The 16,725-nt window shown below is 44.7% G+C and overlaps 1 protein-coding gene across 2 annotated transcripts in view; it reads right to left on the bottom strand.

The window, feature by feature from the left end:
• Positions 1-16,725, bottom strand: part of ephb1 (EPH receptor B1) — a 238,357-nt gene that overhangs the window by 94,357 nt on the left and 127,275 nt on the right. For both annotated transcript variants that reach the window (XM_080778273.1, XM_080778272.1), the window contains exon 5: positions 448-603. In XM_080778273.1, the coding sequence (XP_080634399.1) occupies positions 448-603 (156 nt within the window). The remainder of the gene's footprint in view (positions 1-447; positions 604-16,725) is intronic.

The following is a 16,725-nucleotide window of genomic DNA, read 5'->3' as shown; positions in this document are numbered from 1 at the left end:
CCCGCCCCGCCCGTCAATCATCAGTTCCACAACCCGCCCCTTACCCGTGATTTATATAAAACTCGAAACCGCCTGTCAAAAAATTGACCCGTTACCCGTTCGTATCACTGTTCGCTATCAAACTCGGATACCCACGTCCACGGAGTATCCGACCCGTTGCAGGACTCTGGTATGCGTGGGCCTTAATAGTGTGCAAATGTAACCAAATGGACCTGTACTCTCTCAAGAGTTACATTTACACTGAGGGATTATCCAGGGTAGGTTAGGGATCCCTGTTCCACACTCTTGAAGTTACAGACCAGAGATATTGAAAGACCATTTGTACTGGGAAATGAAGGGGTCCTTGGCCTGGAACCCGTCGTAGAGCCCTGATCTACAGTGTCTCTGACGTGCTGGTGTGCAATGAGCACGTGCATATATGATGAGTGACAGGCTAGGTTTACTCACTTGTGCACGGTGCGTCCGGCAAGTCGACATCTGCGCGGTAGTAGCCGTTGCGGCACACACAGATGGTGGCGGCCTCGGCCGCTGAGCGGCTATTGGGAGGACACTGCAGACACAGCCCTGGACCCTGGGTGGACTTGAAGGTACCAGGAGGGCATGCTGGGAGAGAGAGAGAGAGAGGGGGGGGGGGGGAAGAGAGTGATTAAGGCTATCACGATTACAAATTTAAGTCTGCGATTAATTGTCACACAACAAAATCGCCATTAACAATTTAATTGCGTTTTTTGGCATTGAACATTGGAACTTTGATTTCCGATTGTTTTTAACGCTTCGTAATCAAAAATTGCACAGGTCAGATATGACAAGTAACTTAAATATACAAAGGAATTAATGACATACTTCATCATTTTATGCTTTGCGGTAAGAAATGCGGAAATAGCTGATCTATCTAGTGTTGTTGCAAGCTTGTAGATCTGCTATTTGTGCTTTACAAAAATAAATAAATAAATATATATATATATATATATATATATATATATATATATATATATATGGATTATGCAAAAAGAATTGCGATCACAGGCCTAGGGATGATATGAGTACAATTTACAATTGAGGAATTTAGCAGATGCTCTTAACCAGTGTCTTACAGTAAGCAAGGTAAACACCTTTTAGCTTTAATGTCTTACTGTACCATCACCATTTGCCGTTTATACATTTCAGACTAATAAAGTATTCAATCAATTAAATCAATCAAAAACCGCAGGTGGATCAAGAACATCCGTCTAAACAATATACTATCGAAAAGAATACATGTACGTACATTGAACTATAGGATACCAAGTGAACAATTAATGAACCTAGCATATGTCGAAATAACATCTATCTTACATTTTACGGTGTGGTCAAGAAAAAACAAGCCTAAGTAATTTAACTCGGACCGTGTACAAACGGAACCAAATGGACCTAACAATAAGGAGTGGAGGGTTATGCAACAAAGGAAAATTAGTCCATCTTGAAATGAGCCTTCTTATTGCATGCCTGATCCATGCAGGGGACTCTAATGCTGCATTCACACAGGCAGATGCAGAAGATACAAAGATACCGTGTCATGTGACAGTGGGTGACATGTAAAATGTGCAAAAATCGCAGATATACAAGCTCACAAAGCGACACATTGAGAGATTGTAGATCTACTATTTTCGCTATTTATTATCTGTAGGTTTAACCAATGAATATATCAATATCCAGAAAATTAACAGTTTTGGACATACAAGGTACCCGCCCATCTTTCCCCCATGCTGCAGATTCATCTTATCTAGAGCGGCTGGCCGAGGGGGAGAGGTTATGGAAAAGGCACAAAGATAAGTGTGGCTGATGCCGCTTCGAATACGCTCAGGCAATAACCAAATCTATTTCCATTCCCCATCCAGAGCGAATAAAACAAGATGGGGAGTGTTTCTGTACTCCCGCGAAGGATTTACCGGCTATAATAACCATGATGAATGTCTAATATTTTAGCTGACATCCCAGTAAGGGCAGTGGCCGTGGTGCTGCAGCCCAAGTGAGGGTGGTGGTGGATATAAATGTAATGGTATAAGCGACTGGAGAGTTTCTCCATCTGCCTCTATTTGCCATGAGTAAAAGACGGTAATGACTTGACTGGGGCCGGGAAATGGAAGAGCTGCTCATTCCAGTGAGTGTAAAAGTGCACGTCGTACTTGCTTTATTGTGGGAGAAGACAGTGTTATGAGTGTGACAGTGGATTTTAGGTGGTGGCAACCTGCCGGAGGAGATTGTTCTGATGATGACCATGTATATGGAGGGGTTCATGTGAGATGCGAGTAGGCCATGTTTTACACACTCCCTCCAACTACAGTGCTAAGTAAGTAAGCCTCCCAGGCCATGACTCATGAGGCCCATAGGGCAGGAGCCTATCTCCTGTTTCTGTAGCGTGAGGCAGCTTGATGTACAAGTACACCCCCTGGACATGATGATAGTATGTCGCAGGGCCTTAAGTTACCCCAATCCAACCCTTGATGCTGAGTGCCAAACAGGGAGGCACTGGTATGAGCCTCCCAGTCTCAGGGTGGACACTCTAACCACAAGGCCACTGAGCTGCTCCATTACACACAATGGTGATATGGCACTGGTTAAGAGTGACACTTGAATTACATTTTGAATACCGGTAGATTTAAAGGTCCTCTTAGTCAATATGAAATAAAATAAAAATGTTGAACTGAATTTCCCACAATAAAGGCTACTGGGCAAATGGAGTTACCGGTAGTTTAAAATGGTAATCAATAATGTATTTCTTGAAAAAGAGAGACAATTTGATAAGGTTTGGCTGACCCTCGTCCGTTATTTGAGTAGAAACAATGAATAGACAGGATATCACTGATATGGTTGACTGTATACCATTTTTTTTCAGATGTTGTTTTCCATGAGCATTTCATCATCTTACTATTATATTCTATAGTATGCAGTGTCACTGAGCAGTATGGGTGGGACGGATTGAGGGTTTTCTTTCTGTTATTGTCTTTCCTTTTTTTTTTTTTTTCATAAAAGAAAAAAATGTATACCATATCATAATGTTTGTGTAGCAATTTATAACCTGTAGCAATTTATACCTTTATAAATGGTAATGAATAGGTAAAGTATTCAAGAACCCATTTTCTGAAGGGGCCGGACTGGTCGGCTATGTGGGTAAAACCTTTAGACCTTTGTTTCAACAGGCTTTTAAGATTTAATTAAATGTTTTATGCTTCATTAAAGTAAGCACTGTGAAGCCGGGCATAGAAGCGAGTGTCTATTTTACTGCACCGTTAAAAGGGGGCAGGTTTCTCTCTTTCTTTTACGAGTCGTCTGTTCAGCCGGCCTCCTCGGCGGGCTTTTACTGGAGAATAGAGGGAGATGGAGTGAAGATATAAGTCTACGCAGGATACTCCAGCGTGTTGCTCCCCCTCACAGAGACACAGTGGAAGCTAAATGACTGACCCAGCATCTGGTCACACATCACCCCCACACCAGGCCATTGATAAACACTACAGAATTCCACACAAACACACTCACTGTCACATGCATGCACCCACACACCCACACACACACACACTATAACAACCCGAGGCGGTTTATAGAACTACTCAAGCTGCTGAAAGGCAGCTACTGACAATGCACTACAACATTTTATCGTGTATTGTCATGAATGTTATACTGTATACTGTAGCCGTTTTAGAAAATGTGTGGTCGTTTGCTCATTTCCCAAAGAAGCCTGCGGTGCACGGCTCTGTTTGTAAACAAACAGTAACATCAACCATGTTATCATATTGCTCATGACTAGATGCAATACAAGATGGATTTAGCATCGTCGGTAAGTAAATGTGATGTCATTGCCACGGGTTGCTGTTTTTTTTACTTGCCAGCATGTCTGATAATGACGTAGCGGTTCAATGGGTCCACATAAAAAAGTGTGAAGTGCAAGACTTTCTTTAAAATTATTTTAACTTTTAACTTTTAACTTTAACTTTACTTATTCAGGGAAGGCAAACTGAAAGCAGAGCACTTGTTCATGTGCAGCTTCGGGTGCACACAAACTTAAAAGACAAAAGACGAAGAAACAATCAACCACAGCGTGAAGAGCAAGAGCATGCATAATTCAACAGTGACTTAAACAGATCAAGTGATATGAAGTTTATACAGTTTCACTATCTGTGTGAGTAAAATCACCTAACATTTCCTTAGGTCTGTGTTAACACGGAGAACGTAAAGCACCAGAAATTCATGTGTATAATAGTTTGCTGCTATATATGACTATGTACTGTAAGGTAAAAGGGTAACTTATTTAATTAGATTGCATGTAAACAAACAGTGGACAATGTTGCTGCTTATGTGCAGAGGTGATGGCCACCCAAACCAAACGTCTGATAAACTAAAGTGTATAGTGTGATGGGTGCATTTATCTCCTGTAATAAACGCACAACTGTAGGTAGACTACATCATGTGGTTTAATAATAGAGGCAGCCTCATGCCATGCATATTTAAATAATATCACCATAGTTTAAGACTGATAAAAAACGTCGTCTGCACAATGTGTTTTCTGCTGTGTGAGGCAATCAGTATTTCTATAAAAGAACCCTAAAGTAGCCTCATTTTCAGTTTCTCGGTTGGCTCATTTAGAATGACACAACATCTGATAACTAATCATCCAACCATTATATGCCCCAAATGTTAATAATACCCTTTGTATTGGTGTTTATCCCATTCTGGGCGGGAACCCCTTTTGGTGTTTTAACTAAGCATTATGTTATACTTTTGAAAAATAGCAGATCTACAAGCTCGTAGCGCGCCACTCGGTGGCGCGCTATGAGCTTGTAGGTCTGCTATTTTTCAAAAAAATCGTGAAAATGCAGCACAAATTAAACTAAATTAAACATTAAACTAAATGGGTCCTGTAGGGACTCTGTGGGAGTCTGAATACGAGTGTGAGAGAGCTGCAGGCTTGTAATCATGCATGTGATGATAAGGTGATAAGGCTCTCAGCTTCATAAGCATGTGTAAGAGGTTTGAGTGCAGAGACTCTTAAAAAGGTCTCCTATAAGGACATTTGTTTGTTTAGTTTTTACCCCACACACCTCCAATTTAGTTGATTTACCAATTACCCCATCCCATACATTTCTGTGTTGGAAACGTGCCACTCCCTACTAGCCCACCCGCCAGTGAGGAGCGCTCACCAGGAGGACCTATAGATCTCGGGTCCTACTCCTCCCTGCGCCCCCAAGCACTGGCCTATATGGATTTGCACGCGGCAGCTGCACGGAGGCTTTATAAAGCAATAACTTCCGAAGATATCCGAGGGACAAGATAATAAACCGTTTATCCAAACTCAATTTTCACTAGGAACAGGGCTGAGAGAACATACATGCCTTCACCTTGTGCATGGGCAGAGAGGCTGTAGCAAAGCGGAAATAAATACGCATACTGTGCATTGTCCCTGGACGCACGCTCGCACGCGCACACACACACACACACACACACACACACACACACACGGGTGCACACAAGAGTCAAATCTATTACCCTGACTCGTCAGGAAAAAGGGCATAATAAGCCTCAAAGTGCGCGTTTAATGGGGTGTGAGCAGCATATGTGTACTGGATGTGTGCCCTGCGGTGGTGTGTTTACACAGGCAGACAATAGTTCTGCTTTAGACACTTATAAACATTGGCAAAAAAGCGGAGAGGAGAGCAAGAGGAGGCGGCGCTGAATCAGCCGCCCGATATATTGCTGCCGCGAAAGCACTGCGAGGCAAATGCGGGAATGCAAGCAAGCTCAAATGAATGCACACACAAGCACGCACACTTGCACATACACACGCAGCGGTGGTGCTGACGGATGTCCAGTGTTGACATCAGCACCATCCCCACTGCCAGTCCCAGGGTTTACTTGTTCAACTGATTTCACACGCACACACGAACGCACACACGCGCTATACTGACCCCATTAAATGTGACTGTGCTTCCACAATTTATGCCAATTGGCAGGCATATGTTGGACAGAACCTGTGTTAATTCAGTATACCCAGCATCTAAAGATGGCAGGTCAGCACTGGAGAGACCTCATAAAGAAGGGAGAACATCACACACACACTAACGTGAGAGTGCACAAGAGCGCACACACACGCACACACGCACACACACACACACACACACACACACACACACACACACAGCGCCACTTAACTCTCAACTTTTCTCCATTCGGTGTATCACTGCCCCAGAGCAGAGGCTTTTTGTAATTGACCTTCATAATTATGTGCATGAATCTTCCGCATTAAACTCATTAATTAGCTGCTCGCTTCTTTGCCGCACAGCGAGAGAAAGAGAGAGAGAGAGAGACAGAGACAGAGAGAGAGAGAGAGAAAAGAGCTAGAGAGAGTCACAGGGAGACGTGAACAATGTTAGCAAACCTCGGAGGCTGTGTTTAGTGCGTTAGGAGATCATAGATGCATCATCAGAGCATTGTTCTGCCTCGTAGCGTTTGGAGCCGGGCCCAAACCCTGCTTGTCTCTGATTCATGAATATTTGGATTGGGAGAGGCCGGGTGTGTTCCATATCATAAGCCTTCCACAGTGCGGGCAGTGAGCGCAAGAGACACATCACTCACCAGAGGTGTTGGTTTTCAGCGGACGCAGGGGAGATAAAACATTAGATCAACAAGCAATTAGTCTCCCCTGTGGGTGAATAACCTAAAAATGAACTGGCTGAGTACAGACATGAAACACTCCTATCCTTTTCAAGTACTGTCTACAGGCTTATTTTTTTCCGTCTCGTTCTTTCGTATTCTCCACCTCTTCTTCCTGTTGTTGCTCGCTCCAGGATTTTTTCCCCCCTTTTCATTTCTGTGTCTCCCACCGGAAAGGATTCTGTTTGTTACCTTCTCTCCCCGTGTTGCTTTTTCCTGCATATGATTGACAGCTTTGACTCCCTGTTAAGGTTGTCTCTCACTTCTCTCTCTCTCTCTTTGCCGTGTCACCAAACCTCCCCCACCACCACCACCACCCCCCCTCTCTGCAGCGGTGGTTGACAGAGTCGGGTCAGCCGTGGATCAGTGGCCACTAATCACAGTCTGACAGTGATGACCTGATGTCAAGCTTCAAGCCTGGCGACCGGGGGAGCAGATGAGAGGAGTGATGAGCCACACACACCGAGTCACTGCTGCAGACACCTCTACACCAATGAAGAGGACAGAGCCCCCCCTCCTTCCCCACATCCTCACGTGGCCAGAGGCCAAGCTGTCTAAAACAGAGTTTGTCTGTTATGTCTCCATCAATTATGTGCGTCTCCTAAAAAAGATCAATTACAGGTCGTGACACTATTTGCGTAGCGTCATGAAACAGAACCGCCCGCAACCAGGAAATGCCTGGTAATTATTTAACCACATTATACTGTAAACCCACAGGTCTTGGAGAAACAGACTTGAGTTACGACTCAGTTACAAAGAAGAAATCTCCTCACAAAAGTTTACGGAAAAGAGCTTGTAGATATTTTTGACAAATGTCCCCCCCAGAATAGGCATGCTGGGATTCAAGTGGTTAAATATTTCACAATCGCACTCATTAGTGTGAAAGATGGATCATAGTTAATGTCTTGTTTTCACCAGCATTGGTCTTGTGAAGCCAATAGGTGTACAAATAGTTTTATCTCAGAAAAAAACTATGTCTAAACCTAACATTAACCCTAACCTCACGATCACTATGCCTAACCCCAACCTCAAAACCACGCCCATCTGGGCGAAAGACCGGCAAAAGAGGGACTCCGCCACATTGACATCTGCTACGAGCCACGCCCGTTGCTCAGTCAGAAACACATTTGGGAAAAGAAGAAGAAGGAGGAAAAAAAAGAGTAAACAACTCTGGCATTCTGTCGACTCAATAATATGCTAATCGAAGACGCATCTCATGCATGATTTGTACAAGGAAAGCTACCGTATTGATTCGACAAGAACAAGTGTTACATGCAGATGTATGCTGATCGCCGGTGTTCCTCGGAGCCGGCTTTGACAGTGTGTAATATGCAGAGCAAAAGGAGTTAGTGCTAGGAGGTTAGACTGTGCTAGGAGGTTAGACTGTGCTAGGAGGTTAGACTGTGCTAGGAGGTTAGACTGTGCTAGGAGGTTAGACTGTGCGACGAGCTTTGCCGGCTCTGTAATAATAAAGTGCATGCTGCAGGCAATACATCATAGATAGGGGAACATTGGCAAAATGTCACATAGGCCTGCATGTGTGTTTAGAATGTATAGCCATTCCATTAAAATGTATATAGCCTATAAGATTCCAAATGTAATTGAAAACACGCAATTTATAGAGGGAGAGGAATTATACTGTGTCATAAAAGTATCACCAGGTGTGCGTGAGATATATAAATGGAAAATATACAGGTTGAGCTGTGAGCACCCTAAGGCAATGGATTATATGAGCAATCTGTGGGGCTTTGGAAATGGCTTTCCTACTCAAAACCAATCAAAGTTGCACTAAGTCCTCCCATGACTTTCTCTTTCGGCCTTCCTCTGAAGTGCACGCAAGGTTTATAAACTGCCAGGAGTGGCTTAGCAGAGCGACTTGCCGCAGAGATCGTCAAGACTATACTTGGACAAGATGACATTTTCGTGGGAGTGATGAAGTGATAAAGAATACACTTAGTACTTCTATCTATCTATACACTTAATGGCATGGACCCTGTTCTGGGGGCGATGATTCAGCAAAAAATAAAAAAGTTCAGAATGTGTCACAAGGCGACACGTTTCTAGGTTGTTTTCTTTCAGTGACGAGAGTTGGTATAGAGGGGGGAAAAGGAGCGCATCTAATATAGAGCAATCCAATGCCCCATGACTTACAGTAGAACTTAATATAGAGCAATCCAATGCCCCATGACTTACAGTAGAACTTAATATAGAGCAATCCAATGCCCCATGACTTACAGTAGAACTTAATATAGAGCAATCCAATGCCCCATGACTTACAGTAGAACTTAATATAGAGCAATCCAATGCCCCATGACTTACAGTAGAACTTAATATAGAGCAATCCAATGCCCCATGACTTACAGTAGAACTTAATATAGAGCAATCCAATGCCCCATGACTTACAGTAGAACTTAATATAGAGCAATCCAATGCCCCATGACTTACAGTAGAACTTAATATAGAGCAATCCAATGCCCCATGACTTACAGTAGAACTTAATATAGAGCAATCCAATGCCCCATGACTTACAGTAGAACTTAATATAGAGCAATCCAATGCCCCACGACTTACAGTAGAACTTAATATAGAGCAATCCAATGCCCCATGACTTACAGTAGAACTTAATATAGAGCAATCCAATGCCCCATGACTTACAGTAGAACTTAATATAGAGCAATCCAATGCCCCATGACTTACAGTAGAACTTAATATAGAGCAATCCAATGCCCCACGACTTACAGTAGAACTTAATATAGAGCAATCCAATGCCCCATGACTTACAGTAGAACTTAATATAGAGCAATCCAATGCCCCATGACTTACAGTAGAACTTAATATAGAGCAATCCAATGCCCCATGACTTACAGTAGAACTTAATATAGAGCAATCCAATGCCCCATGACTTACAGTAGAACTTAATATAGAGCAATCCAATGCCCCATGACTTACAGTAGAACTTAATATAGAGCAATCCAATGCCCCATGACTTAGCGGTAGAAAATTAGAAATTAATAGAGCAATCCAATGCCCCATGACTTACAGTAGAACTTAATATAGAGCAATCCAATGCCCCATGACTTACAGTAGAACTTAATATAGAGCAATCCAATGCCCCATGACTTACAGTAGAACTTAATATAGAGCAATCCAATGCCCCACGACTTACAGTAGAACTTAATATAGAGCAATCCAATGCCCCATGACTTACAGTAGAACTTAATATAGAGCAATCCAATGCCCCATGACTTACAGTAGAACTTAATATAGAGCAATCCAATGCCCCATGACTTACAGTAGAACTTAATATAGAGCAATCCAATGCCCCATGACTTACAGTAGAACTTAATATAGAGCAATCCAATGCCCCATGACTTAGTGGTAGAACTTAATATAGAGCAATCCAATGCCCCATGACTTAGCGGTAGAACTTTGGTCTCTCATGCAGAGGACCTAGGTTCCAATTACAACAAAAAAAACTGAAGGTTAAAGCTTTTTATTGTATTTTTGACATAGAAATAATCCGCTATGCCATCCCATCCCATAAGAGTGTGTCCCAAAAAAAAGGTGACTCACAAGTTGTGAGTCAGCATCAGTGACCCTTGAGCAAAACCTCTTAGCCCCGCAGTGGACCCTTAACCCCAGCCCTCATCCATCACATGCAATAGATCGGAGGCATTGGAGTCATGCATAAGACCCCCACCCTCTCTCTCTCCCTCGCCCGCCCGCATAAGCTCGTACACACCGGCTTATAGTCATGTCAAGACCCCGCTTGACCCTCCCACCCCCCACCCCCTGGGTTCAGTGGCTCGTTGCGCGGTCACTCGTAATGACAGCTTCAAACCCCCACGCCGCGCGGCTGCAGTAATGACAGCTCCAAACCCCCACGCCCGCCGCGCGGCTGCAGGCCCTGTGTGATGAATCGGGAGATCTTTCGGTCAAGTGGGCGAAAAGGACAAACTCGCTGTCGGCATTGAGATGGAGGGAAGACGTGGACGGAGAGCCAACAATCCACGCGGCGAGAAAAAGACAATCAACGGCTAAAGGCCAGATTGATATTCCATCTCCGTCTTCTGTCATTGTTCATTTGCTGGCCACAATTCCGCGTAATGAGCCGCGTTGCCAAACCAGGTGCTCAAGGCCTTAGACAAGGTCAAACAGAAAGGAAAAACACAATGTGAGCGTTTGAGGCGGAGACATAGAAGCATGTGGCTTGAAAACAAAGTGGGCTATTAACCACTAACCATTAAGCAGTCATAATAGCCGAACACAGCAGCAGATCTACAAGCGACCGCTTGTGAGCTTGTAGTTGTAGATCGGCTACAGAAAGTATGTTCAGAAGAAGAGATTTGGAAAAAAAGTAGGGGACCAAGTACAGACCTCTGGGGGACGCCGGCCAACACAGTAAGGGGGTTATTACGTCATATTTTGGATGGATGGATGGATGGATGGATGGATGGATGGATGGATGGATAAAGTGTGAAACTGCTTTGAAAACGTTCTCGTATAATAGCATGCCCAACTGCGGACGCCAGCAGCTTTAAAGTGGTTAAAAAGGTCTGAACAAAATGACCTCTTTTGCGTGTGTTACGATGTATTCCTCCCCCAGATTGAGTTGGAGTAGAGGCTGCTGTTGTATAATCTCAATCAATAGGGGACTGAAGAGAAAAACATCATGACATTGAGCTAACCTTTTTTTTTTTACACAACTCTTCGGCAGGGGTCATGTCGGTGACATCACTCGGCAGGGTCTGGACAGTGTAAATCACAGGTGGGGGGGATGGGGTAGGCCAGGGGGTGCGGTACGGTACAGCTGCCATGCTCAATGGGAAGGGGTGTGTGTGTGTGTGTGCGTGCGTGCGTGTGTTTGGGGGGGATCAGGGGGTGGTGGAAGGCGGAATGCCGAGAATGGGAGGGTCCCACGAACCTCCGCTCTTCTCCGTCATCACCTTCTAATCTCCGGGACGAGGAGAATGCAAGGGGGGAGAAAAGAGAGCTGGAAAGGTTTTCTCAGGGATAAAGGAACGGTTGAAAGAGAGCGCCGCTGGAGCATACCTCGTCTGCTCCGCTAAAAGCCGTGGTGGTGAAGAGTTCCTCCCCCGGAACACTCCCCTCGGTCATTAATCATCTGTCCATTCTGGCCCTGTCAGGGGCTTGCTCCTCGTAGCTATAGCACGCACACACACATAACCTTCTATTCTGGCTACACACATTTTGGCCCTGTCCCTGTGCGACGGGCATGCACACACACACACACACACACACAATCATCCGTCTACGCGCACATGCACGTACCGTATAACCCCACGCACACATGCACGCACAGACCTCTCTCTAGTCTACAACTTTCTTTCTGCTTGCCTTAGCCCTCCGCTCCGCAACTGAGCGCAGTTCATCTTGACATACCCGTCGTCTCCACCGGCCAATACAGCAGCAGTCTGACGCCGCAGAAAAGCCCCGAGCCTCCAGAGCAGGTATAGAGAGATCTTCCAATTAGACTGGCTTTGAGAATCCACTAAATCGGCCGTATGGCTCCACTGCATAAACCCCGACGAGGCTAGTTATATCAAAACCCCAAAAAGGGAAAGACAAGAAGAAATGAGTTTAGAACAGAACAATATGACGGTCTGATTATATGATTTCTGACACAAAACCCTCATGAAGCCCAGACAGCCGACAGATCAATAGGCCAACACCATGCTCCTGCATAGCAATGTGTTGACTCACATTCATGTGTGATTTGCTTCAACAGAGGGCAGTGCTGCAGTGAGATATAAGCAGCAAGCACAGGCTGTGGGAGGCTTTCCGAATGGCTTTCACCAAAAACAAAACAGACAGGCCTATATGTGTGTGATTCTCAACAGCAGCCTGTGCTGCACATAAGGACACAGAAAACGCAACAGACTGGATGCTAATGTTGATGTGCAGAGCAGGTGGCTGCAGGCACACAACGAATGCAGGTATACCCGCATTCTATCGGAATGATGTGTGCGTGTTCACGTGCCTCGATTATAGGATTCATGAAAAAAATGGGAAAATAAGAGATGTATTGATATAAAAGAGCAACAAAGATGTGTGTATAATCCAAAGAAATAATCTGCTTTGCGATTATTCGACTAATCTACATGTCCAAGATTAGGTCGGTCCTTGGTTCTACAAAATATCGGTTTTGATATAATTTTGGCTTATTTGCCCAGGCCTTCTGAGCCCCAGTCTCTGACACACTGGCACACAGTTTGCCAGACCCCCCTGCCATCTCCCAAACCACCAGGCAGGCTGTTACCATGGTAACATCCCAGCACGTATGTGGTTGGCCCGTACCTTCCCTTTGAACAGCCGGCCAACGGCAGACTGGGCCGAGGGGGGGGAATCTGGCCCGGTGAAAGTGTCGTGCAAACAGGTGCATGTGTGTGTGTGCCCTCCCACAAAAGAAAGTAAAAATTAAAAATACAAAAATACACGTATGGTTATGACAGAGATCAATGGAGCCGTATAACACACGCACACACACACACACACACACACACACACACACACAAGCACACACACGCAGTCATGACATCCATGCCTAACACACGCTCCCCCCATGGTTGAATTAGATTTCTGGGAAAAGGAGGAAGACAGTGCCAAGGCATTGAGCATAATCTATCTGATAGAGGAGTGGTCAATGGAGATCGGGGAGTCAGAGAGATAGTGGAAGAGCCATTTGTATTCCTGGAAAGTGTAGCGTGTCACTCTGCAGGGCCCTGGCTGGCGAGGTACAGTTACATTATATAGAGGAGCAGCCCCAGACAATACTGTATCTCTTCTCAGCAGGCAGGGACATGTGCCTTCACTATGATCTACACTGTAATCAGAGGCTATAAAATGGCCACTGGCCACAGGCTCAAGCTCAATGCGTGCTGCCAACTTCCAGAGTTAGAGAAATAAATAAATATAAAGGGAGAGATGCGTCGATATCACGGGGTGAGGAAGTTGCCGTCTTGATTCTCCCATCTGTACACACAGATGGCAGGGATCAATTGAAATCACAGCGGTTGCCCAGCATTAGCATGCAGGTGAAGTCAAACGATAGCGCTGTGCCCGCCGAGTCAAGCCAGCGTTAAAATAGCTTATAATCTGAAAATAGGGGAACTGTTAGTCAACGTTGCAACAGAGGCTGACTCAATTAAACAATCTCGAATTTACAGCCAGGACTCATCTGTGTGTGTCAGGCGCGCCGTCGTGCTGCCCGTGAGTCGTGACGGGGGTGCAAAGGGAGGGACGGGGCGGGTGATGATCAGACAGGGGTAATAAAATCTGCAGTTACAGGCCCTGTCAATTACCTTGCGATTCCATCACGCCGTGAATAAAGTATATGTTCCGAGATAAATAGCCTTTTCTCTCCTTCCTCTCACGACTTGCGAGAGAGACCATTAGCTTCCTCTGTCTCAGCACTTGTCTCTTTTAAAAAGGCTCCAGCTCATTAACTTCATGGCCAGATCAATTAATCTATAGCAGTTAGCCGAAGATGCCCACTCTTGCTCCCCCCCCCCTACTGTGCCTCTGCACACAACAATGATGTCTGTTACTTTTTACTGTGCACGCCTCATTTTAACCTATGTTATTATATTTCTATCATAAAAGCCGGTCGGGCTAAGCCTGATGGGACATTTAAAAATATGTATGTCAAGCTGTTTGAAGAGGCCAGATTCAATCATTATAGCAATCTACAACTGCAATCATTCTGCAATAAATGTTTCAGAGATGCCAAAACAGCCTTACTATGGCCACAATAATTCCTCATCCAGCTAACTGGCCGTGCCTTTTTTGTTTGCAAAGAATTCTTCTTACTTGCCAACGTGGAATTTAGAAATTCAAGGTTTTCCCCTGAGTTATGAGTTTGCAGCTGTTCAAACAGGACATGCTTTGTGTATGTAAATACAGTTAAATAAGAACACCAAGTTAGCGATGTGAATTATTCAGCATGAGTTTCTATACCTCAGAAAACAACAAATGAAAACAATATAATGTTTGGGTAAGTGGCACATAAAAAGGATAAAGAATCAACTGTTCATGTAAAAAAGGCTTGTTTATGTTCGCCATGATCAAAGGGGACTCGGTAAAGAGAGGTATTGCAGGAAAGGCTTTTAGCATTTTAGGTTTTCTTTATTAAAGAAACATTTCATGTTCAACTATTTATGTAAACAAAACCAGAAACTTGAAATAAGAAACCTAGTTGCAAAAACACAAAAAGCATTTTACTCGCTTCGCGTCACAAAGCCATTTGAGAAGGAGATTTTAAAGATAATTAAGCTTCACATCCCGGTGAGAATTTGAACAGCGAAGACAGATGATGAGGCCCGACTCCAGTGTGTCCTGAAACGCTTCCACAATTAGTTTGGGCACAGTTTAAAGCATTGGGAGTGAAATGCCCATGATGGTTCCCCAGGATTTGGAGCCCCTCATGGGCCTCGGGGTTGAGGCCTCGCTAATGAGCCTGGAGGCCTGCAAAAGGAGGATGAGTAATTATGCACATCCAAACGTAGCAGAGGAGTAGCGTAATAAAACACTCGGAAACAAAAGGTCCCTTCACAGTTTACAGTTCCCTAATTTGATTCCTAATTGAGTGTACATAATGCGATGTTTACAATGAAACACAGTCTGGCAAAGACGAGGCTCCCTTCCCTGGCACGGAATCATCGCCGGATACGGAGTCCTTCTCCCTTACTACGACGACTCTAGATGCACCCCGCGTCTCCCCCCCCCCCCATCCTGCAATACAGGAGTGCAGTGACACGTCCCAGCGACCCCGTGAAGCCCCGGTACGCCCCGGTACGCGTCTGCACCTCATCACAGCTGAAGTTGACATTTTCGCACGTAGCGACGGGGCTGTCAAGCACAGTGCGGAGGCCAAGAGGTGAGGAGTGAGTGGATTGGGCGGGGAGATGAAGAAAAGAGGAAAAAGAAAAGAAAAAACAAAAACAAACAAAAACAGAGAAGTATAAGAAATAAGGTCTGAGTATTGAAAAGTGTGTAACAGTGGCGTGACAGCATACCACCGCAACCGTACCGGGCAGTAGGCTGCTGCTGGTGACGGACAGGAGAACAGGTTCGGAGCGGCTGGCAGGAGCAGCAGCATTGTACCCAACATCTGCGGCAGCACCTTGGATGATAGTCATGAAAAAATAACGCTGTGTTTTGTGTGTGTGTGTGTGTGTGTGTATGTTGCGTAGGTGCATGCGTGAGAGAGAGAAAGGGAGAGAGAGAGAGAGTAGTGACTGTTAGATACACATTAGATTAATGTAACAGGTACCGTATTAAAGCTCGCACAAGAGGTGTCTAAGCACATAAGTCATTTGGGGATGATAAAATATGTATTTGGGACAAACGGAAACAATAGCATCCATCTGCAGTTACGCAGACCGGCTAATTTAACTCTCTGCTCGGGCCTCTTTCTCTCTCTCTCACTCTCTCGCTCTACACAACATACTGAGCTTTTCCATGAGAATAATTATATATATATATTAATAATATATATATATATATTGGAGCACAGATCCCCGCCAGACCGGGTTGCCCAGGCAAGGCAAGTCATGTGCTTTACACAAAATATCAAGTGAAGGAAACACATTTTAGGATACAATAAAACTAAATAATGCCTACCCAGGGCGGTGTGTGGCCTGGCATAGTGCCTCCACGAGGCCAAATTGAAAAAATGTAAGGTGGAGGTTCTTCCTTGGCCTATTGGGTGCAGTTTCACGCTGACCGGTCAAGTGCGACCAAAGATGAGCTGTTCACAGATGGACGGACAAACTCTCTGGAGCGAAAACATAATCCCTCACCTTCAGGCTGGCGGGAATAAAAATCAGTGAATCTCTTAGTTAAACAAACATTGTTCTTATGAAGAATTGTGTTCATTGAACAACAGTTTTGTTCATATAGAATTAGTGTCATGTGCCACCTTCATTCAAATGCCAGCTGCGGGAGAACATTACTGGAAATCAGTCAAGGTAGGGAATTGGGAGATTGTGCGTATGCAATGAACCAGCATTCGGGACCAGT

Source organism: Protomyctophum bolini (genome assembly GCF_963924005.1).
Source record: "Protomyctophum bolini genome assembly, chromosome: 12".
Classification (NCBI taxonomy): domain Eukaryota; kingdom Metazoa; phylum Chordata; class Actinopteri; order Myctophiformes; family Myctophidae; genus Protomyctophum; species Protomyctophum bolini.
This window is presented reverse-complemented; position numbering and strand designations above follow the sequence as displayed.